Source organism: Heterodontus francisci, chromosome 34, assembly GCF_036365525.1.
Source record: "Heterodontus francisci isolate sHetFra1 chromosome 34, sHetFra1.hap1, whole genome shotgun sequence".
Lineage (NCBI taxonomy): Eukaryota > Metazoa > Chordata > Chondrichthyes > Heterodontiformes > Heterodontidae > Heterodontus > Heterodontus francisci.
Genome location: NC_090404.1, coordinates 26520891 through 26529366, shown reverse-complemented (window position 1 = coordinate 26529366; position 8476 = coordinate 26520891). Strand labels below are relative to the sequence as shown.

Here is an 8476-nt window from a genome sequence, read left to right as displayed (position 1 = left end):
TTTGAATAAAGGAGTTACATTCGCTATTTTCCAATCGAAAGGAACCTTCCCCGAATCTGGGGAGTTTTGGAATACTTAAACGAAAGCATCAACTATCTCACTAGCCACTTCTTTTAACACCCTAGGACGAAGTCTATCAGGACCAGGGTCTTGACCACTGGCAGCTGCAACAATTTGTTCAGTACTACTTTCCTGCTGATTGTAATTTTCTGGAGTTTCTCCCTCCCTTCCATTTCCAGACTTACAGCTAATACTGGGATATTACTTGCATCCTCAATAGTGAAGACCAATACAAAATATCTGTTCAATTCATCCACCATCTCCTTATTATCCATTATTAATTCTCCAGACTCACTTCTTATGGTTCAACGGTCACTTTGTTAACTCTTTTGTTTTTAAAGTATGTATAGAAACTCTTACTATCTGTCTTTATGTTTCTAGCTAGCTTCCTCTCTTAGTCTATTTTTACCTTCCTTATCAATCTTTTAGTCCATCCTTTCTGTTTTTTATATTCTGTCCAATCTTATGATTTGCCTCCCATCTTTGTGCAATTATAAGCTTTTTCTTTAAGTTTGATACTATCTTTACCTTTTTTAGTTAACCGCGGATGGTGGAATTTTTCTTTCTCTTTAAAATGTATCTATTCAGTGCATTATGAGATATCCCCATAAACGTCTGCCACTGCATTTCTGTTGACCTATCCCCTAAACTGATTTGCCAGTTCACCTTAGCTAGCTCTGTTTTCATGTCCTCATAATTGTCCTTGTTTAAGTTTAGAATGTTAGTCTTTGACCCACTCTTCTGTCCCTCAAATTGAATGTAAAATACAGTCATATTATGATGGCTGCTAACTAAGGGCGCTTGAACTATCAGGTCATTAATTATTTCCACCTCGTTGCATAATATCAGGTCTAGTCTCGCCTGCTGTCTAGCTGGCTCCAGAACTTGTTCCAAGAAATTATCCAAAAGCGTTCTATGTGCTGCCATTATTTCTTCCTTTATACCCCGTCCCACAGTGTGGTTACTGTTAAGTGGCCTATACACCACTCCCACAAGTGACTTCGTGCCTTTATCGTTTCTCATCTCTACCCAAGATGCGTCTGCATCCTGGTCTCCTGAACTTAAGTCATCCCTCTCTATTGCGCTAATACCATCATTAAATAACAGAGCTACCCCTCCACCTTTTCCTAGCTTCCCGTCCTTCCTAAATGCCATGTATCCTTCAATATTCAGGTGCCAATCTAAGTCTTTCTGCAGCCATGTCTTTGTAATGGCTATCAGATCGTATTTATTTATTTCTATTTACGCTCTTAATTCATCTGCTTTGTTTTGAATGCTACCTGTATTCAAATGCAGCGCCTTTAGTTGCGTCCTTTTACTATTTTTTAACCTCCAGCCTTATCTGTTGACTTTCTCTTAGATTTGTACGATCTGTCCCTTCCTGTCACAGTCTGCTTATCATTTCCCATATTAATACCTTTCTCTCTTGCCTTGTCTCTGCTCCTTGATTTACCATATCTTCCCAAATTTGATACCTTGCCCCCACTACTAAGTTTTAAACCCTCTCTACTTCCCTAGTTATGCATCTCGCTAGAACACTGGCCCCAGCATGGTTCAGTTGTAGACCGTTCCAATGGTACAGCCACCACTTTCCCCAGTGCCCTGAGCACATGTCCCGAACCCTGGCACCGGGCAGGCAACACAGCCATCTGGACTCACTGCAGAGAACAGTGTCAATCCTCCTAACTGTACTGTCCCCTACTAAAATTACATTCATTTTGTCGGCCTCCATTTCAATGGCTTCCTGTACCATTTTACCATGGTCAGGTTGCTCATCCGCCCTGCAGCCCCACTCTCATCGAAACAAGCTGAAAGAAAGACAAACCTGTTGGACAATCGCAAAGGCTGAGGCTCCTGCACTCCTGCCCTCTGGGTCCCCTTACCTGCCTCAGCTGCAGCCACACTCACCTGTCCCTGACCACATCAGAAGACCCTATCCTAAGGGGTGTGACCGTCTCCTGGTACAAAATGTCCAAGTAACTTTCCCCCTCCTTGATGTGTCGCAGTGTCTGAAGCTCGGACTCCAGTTCAATTACTTTGAGCCGAAGCTCTTCGAGCCACAATATGGCAGACGGGTTTACCCTGGATGATACTGGCATCCACGAGCTCACACATGCTGCAGCCGTGACACATCACTTGTCCTGCCACCCTTAATGTGTTTTAATTGACTACTTAATTATTTTATTCAATTATTTCTTTTCTTTTTTAAATATATTTCATTAAGCTTATCAGTAGTTCCTTTACTATTTAAAACGTTTGGATTAGAATGGACCTTAATCACTTACCAGATACTCACCAAGCAGGTAGCTTCTTCCCTGCTCTCTCTGTTGATTGTGACGTCATTCTGATGTAACTTTCCTATTTTTCCCAACCTCCCTTCTGCTCTGTCTCCGGTCTCAAGGTTCAATTTCACCATTGCAACGGCCGATTAAACCTAATCGTTTACTGGAACAGTAACTAGGATCATATTGTAATCTCTAGGTATTTCACTTCAGAGCTGTGTCAAACCCCTTGAAAATTATTTAATTCCATCAAAACAAAAACACCAGTCTGGCCGCAGCTGCTGCACGAATCTGTTTGTTTCGATGAGTGTAATTAATGTCAAACATCAAACCATCTAATTATCTCCCTGGAGCCAGACATCATGTATAATTATAACAATCTTTGAGTGCAATTCAGAGCCTGCTTAGAGCTTCTGATAGAAATGCACGGATCAGTAAAAGGTCTGTTTTTTGCCATTTACTATCCCATCCTAGCAGCTATTGGGATTCCAGGTAAATTATTGTAGATCGTTATTAGTTATGGGAATCATTGATTTGCTCAGTCACTGCTCTCGTTTACCAGTAGCGCTTCTCCACGTTATGCCCTTCCCTCTTTTTAACGAGTTACTTTCTCCACCTCAACGGGAACGTTTCTTCCCTCCAATTGGAATAATTGCTTCCCTTTTGCCGTATCATTTTTTTTCACTTTAACGGTGTTACCTCTTCATTTGTTGTCATTTTTTCATTCACTGACATAATTTCTCCTCATTAACGATATAATTTCTCCCCTTTAGCAGTGCCATTTCTCCACAGTTACTGGTATAATCTCTTTAATTTACAGGTGTAATTTCTCCAGCTTGCCAGTATCACTTTCTACTTTCAGAGCCAATTTCTGCTCTTTAGTCTATCATTTTCATATAAAGCTTTCTAATTTCTCCTGCTCAATTATATAATTTAGTGTTTCTAAATGTATAGGTTCTCCACTTTATTTGTGCCATTTCATGGTGTAAATGTCGTTCCATTCTGTTCTCACTGTTACTGTGGGTGTATTATCACATTGTTATCACGCTGTAAATGTAGTTCTATTGTGTTATTGACACCGCTATTGTGGGTGGATTAACACACGGTTATCAAGGTGTTAATGTAGTTCTTTTGTGTTATTGAGATTTACTGAAGGTGAATTGTCACACTGTTATCATGGTGTACGTGGAGGTCTTTTGTGTTGATAGTAGTGACCATAGATGTCTAATTGTGACTTCTGATTTACCCATTGCAATTATTCAACAATTAAATAATTCCAGTCCGAATTTAATTAATGATCTCATTGAAGGAACATTATTCAGCATCGATATTTTAACAGAAATACAAGAAATGTTCCAAATGGCCGTTTTTTTGAATTAATCTGTATTGACCGAAAACCCACAGAGTGCAGTGTTTCTGCTGTCAATCGCTAACTCTCAGTGCTTCAGCCCGGGTCTCCTCTTCAGCATTTGCTACTGTTAACTGTTCTACAGTAACCACGACTGAGTGTGAATGCTCTTTCTGCTCCAAGCCCCTAGTAATGTCCCAGACTGTTCCCGTCTTGAATCTTTTCCCCATATTTTGTGCAATTGGTAGTATCTCTCGCATATGAGTCAAAAGTTTTAATTTCAATACCCACCATAGGACTAAGTTGATCATCGATGCCGACAATGTTGTGCAGTACTGAGGAAGTGCTGCATTGTCGGAGGAACCTTTCTCCGAATGAGATCTCAGCATCTTCCAATTCTGCTGGTACAGATCGACACTGAAGATCCAAGGGGATTAAAATGAGAAGCGCTCTGAGTTATCACTGCCTTTTCAACAACATCCCCTCTTGCAAGTGAGAAAACAGAATTGTGCATTCTGTTGGAATATCTTTTCGGACATGTTGCAAATCGAAGTTTCCAACAATTAGTCTTTTTTTAATAATTCATTCGATGAGGAACTTTCAGATCCTCAGCAGCATATAATCTATTTAAAATTCAAGTTTTCCCGACTTTTCAGTAAGTTTCCACATTTATTATCTGTTATTATATTATTTACACTCTAATATTTTCGAGAATGTTACTGATATTATTTTTCTTGTCTGTTTGATGTTCCCATGTTGGTTTCAATATGTTTCCGATGCCGTACTGTTCGCCATTGTGTTTGATTATACTATTTTAAATTCTTATGTTGTTGGTCTGTCTGATTTTTAATCCAGATGATTATTTTAAACACAGAAATCAGTGCCCGAAGGTTTAAAGCAATACGTTTTCACACGGGATCAGGTGTCAAAGCTATATATTTCTCACAGAATTCTGTAAAATGCATGATTTTGTTGGGAGACAGACCTATAATTTTCCTGTTCTCGCTCACTCACACATATGCACTCTCCCTCTTTCTATTACTCTCTCTGTCTCCAATACAGCTAACTTGGCAGTGATTGTGATCCTCTCCCGAGGAAGATGCGGTCTCTCCAGATGTATCACTTACTACCTGGTGTCCATGGCTGTGACGGATCTCCTGGTCATGATCATGGTTGTGATATTAAACCGGATTGCTGGTATTTATTTCCCACTCAGTTTTCTGTTCATTACACCGGTATGCAGGATTCGCCTTGCCCTCAACAATGCAATCATAGGCTGTTCTGTCTGGTTTACGGTCGCTTTCACTTTTGATCGATTTATGGCCATTTGCTGTCAGAAGCTGAAAATAAAATATTGCACCGAGAAAACAGTGACTCGGGTTCTCGGAATTGTGGCTGCACTGATCTGTTTAAAATATACCTTCATCTATTTTATATTTGAACCTTTGTATGTAATTGAAAATATACCCTGGTTTTGCAGCATAAAATTAATATTTTATACGTCATCTGCATGGGCCGCATATGACTGGATTCATCGCATTTTAACCCCTTGTCTTCCATTCGTTCTGATTTTACTGCTCAATGCTCTGACCGTCAGACACATTCTAGTGGCCAGTAGAGCACGCGGTAGACTCCGGGCCCACAACAATGGAGAGAAGCAGAATGACCCAGAGATGGAGAAGCGGAGAAAGTCCATTGTTTTACTGTTCACCATCTCAGGCAGCTTCATCCTATTATATTTGTTACGCCTTCTAACTTTCCTTTATGTTCGAATTGCGAAGCTTAGTTATTTCTCCGGTTCTAATTTCACTAAATCAAATTTTATTCTGGAGGAAAGTGGATTTGTACTTCAGCTTTTGAGTTCCTGCGTCAATCCATTTATTTATGCAGGTACCCAGAGACAATTCAGGGAGGAGTTAAGGAATGGGGTGAAATATCCACTGAGTTATTTGTGTAAATTATTTAAATGATATCAATAGCAAACTTCCTACACTAATCGCCATTATATTCCATCCGTCGTTGTTCTTCTTCAGGTCCCATGTTGCCTCCTCTCCCAGGAACATCGTCACTGGCTTTGAGATCCTTAACTACTTTGTAAATTTTTGAATGTTTAAGGAATGCCGCACCACTGCACAATTCAGTGCTGTAACATGTTCGCATTTCGCTTCTAGTTCTCTTCCCCGTGTTGTCTCAGGGCATCTCCAGCAGAGCCGAGGGCCTCAGAATATCACTACACTCAAGTGGTAGACAGAGAGTACGACCTCTAATCTGTTGCCAGATGTCAGGTATAACTGTTTAATGAAGGGACATCAATATCTCTCCTGGTGGTGATTTGGATCTTAAGGGTAGGATCGGCACTGAAAGGGAAACTCGTGCATTGTCCTCCAATCCATCGGACCTCCCACAGCCTAACTTTTCTGCTCATTAATTAGGAGCAGAGGACAACATCGTAGTGTCATCAAACAAAATAAAATCATTCGAACATAAACGACCCCTTTTTGAAAGGAATACAAATAATAAACTCCCAAATCATAAAAAAGAAACGTATCAAATTAAATGAAGATATTATCGCCACTGTGGAGTATGTACTCCAGCCAGCTTTGTTTTCTACGATCCTAATAGTCCCTCGACACAATGTTAATGGGGTCTTTGATTGATCACAACAATCAATCGCTCTAAACAAGTCGACAGCAGACCGAGATATAAAGCGGGGAAGACCACACTGGTGGAGAGATTTAGGAGTCATAGTCCAAATTCACCTGTTCCTCTCAGGCAATGTTAAACAATTACCACATGTGATGTCTCAAGTTACTCACATACCATCTCCCAAAACGGCTTTCTGTGAATGAAACACAAACAAGAAAGCAGTTCCAAAGAAGGGTCACTGACCCGAAACGTTAACTCTGCTTCTCTTTCCACAGATGCTGCCAGACCTGCTGAGTGATTCCAGCATTTCTTGTTTTTGTTACAAACAATAAATGCTGGAAATACTCAGCAGGTCTGGCAGCATCTGTGGAAAGAGAAGCAGAGTTAACGTTTCAGGTCAGTGACCCTTCATCAGAATTGGTAGGTATTAGAAGTGTAAAAGGTTTTAAGCAAGTAAAGAAGGGGTGGGTCAAGAGATAACAAAAGAGAAGGTATTGATAGGACAAGGTCACAGAGAATAACTGACCAGCAAGTCATGGAGCAAAGGCCAACGGTATGTTAATGGCGTGCTGAAAGACAAAGTGTTAGTACAGAAAGAATGTTAATGGACAGAAAACAAAGCAGCCTGGCTCCAAGCACAAACATTATAAAACTGGGTAGGAACAGCAGGAACAAACTAAACAAGCTAAAATAAAATAAACACAAAAAAGAAAAAAGTAAAATAACTCACATCTCTGTCCTGGACTTGCTGCAGTGTTCCAGTGAACATCAACACAAACTCGAGGAACAGCATTTCATTTACTGATTAGGCACGCTACAGCCTGCCGGACTGAACATTGAGTTGAATAATTTCAGAGCATGACGGGCCCCCCTTTTTATTTTAATTTTTACTTTTTTTTTCTTTTTTCTATTTTTTCTTATCTTTTGTGTTTATTTTATTTTAGTTTGTTTAGTTTGTTTCTACTGTGCCTTCCCACTGTTTTTTTCATGTTTGTGCTTCGGACAGGCTGCTCAGTTTTCAGCCCATTCACACAGCCTCTGTACTAATGCTTTGTCTTTCACCACACCATTACCATACCGTTTGCCTTTGCTCCATGACCTTCCGCTCAATTATTCTCTGTGACCTTGTCCTATCAACACCTTCCCTTTTGTTATCTCTTGCCCCACCCCCGCTTTATTTGATTAAAATCTTTTACATGTCTAATATCTGCCGGTTCTGATGAAGGGTTACTGACCTGAAACGTGAACTCTGCTTCTCTCTCCACAGATGCTGCCAGAACTGCTGCATTTCCGGCATTTCTTTTTTCTGTTTCAGATTTCCAGCATCTGCAATTTTTTGTTTTTATTTCTGTGAATGAAACCCGTCTGACTTGCCAGTAACAATTAATATTAACTGCTTCCACGGTATCTGCAGGGAATCTGCTTTATAGATCCACCAATCCGTGAAATATTGTTTCAGCAAATCCGTTTAAATTTTCCCCTTTCAATGTGCAATACGAATTTCCAAGCCAGTGTGATGCTATCTATATATTCCGTAAGTCCCAAAGACAGGTGAAATGTATGAGACAACATGTTGCTTCTATTGTTCACAACAGGTAAGGCACAGGCCGTACCCAACCAGCCCGTGCTTGCAAAACACAAAACATAACGTCCAACATAACATGTGATTCCACGATTGGGCAACATTTGCTAAATAATTCTCAGTGTGTGAAGAATTATGCTGACAACCAATTTAACATTGTCAGTCTGGCTCACAGTGTGGTGCATTTGCGTGTATTGGAAGCTACATATATTAATATAAAGGACCCTGTTCTTTGCAGGCAGAAAGAACAGGTACCCACATTGTGGCGATTTCAGCTAAACACAATAAGTGGCAGCTATTTGCTGGTTTATTCCTCACGGCAATGCCTTGGCTGATCAGAGTCAAGCTGCTCGGTTTAAAATGCAAATAAAGCTTGGCAGTGAACTGTCAGTCACCATAAGCTGGTGCATTCGACATTACAATTTCTCCAGCATTCAGTGTTCACTTGCCAACTAATCAGAACTCTCTTCTCATACTGTACAAATTTGTTGTGTCCCTTACATTGGTTATTCTTGCGAGTTGTCCTGATGAGTACTAGATGAAAAGCTTCGAAAAATT

At 40.3% G+C, this 8476-nt stretch overlaps 1 protein-coding gene across 1 annotated transcript; it reads left to right on the top strand.

The window, feature by feature from the left end:
* Positions 1–2764: 2764 nt before the first annotated feature.
* LOC137348754 (probable G-protein coupled receptor 139) lies at positions 2765–7984 on the top strand. The gene is made up of 3 exons (XM_068014008.1): positions 2765–2834; positions 4753–5643; positions 7932–7984. Exons 1-3 carry the CDS (start codon positions 2765–2767, stop codon positions 7982–7984), a joined length of 1014 nt encoding a protein of 337 aa, XP_067870109.1.
* The last annotated feature ends 492 nt before the right edge of the window (positions 7985–8476 follow it).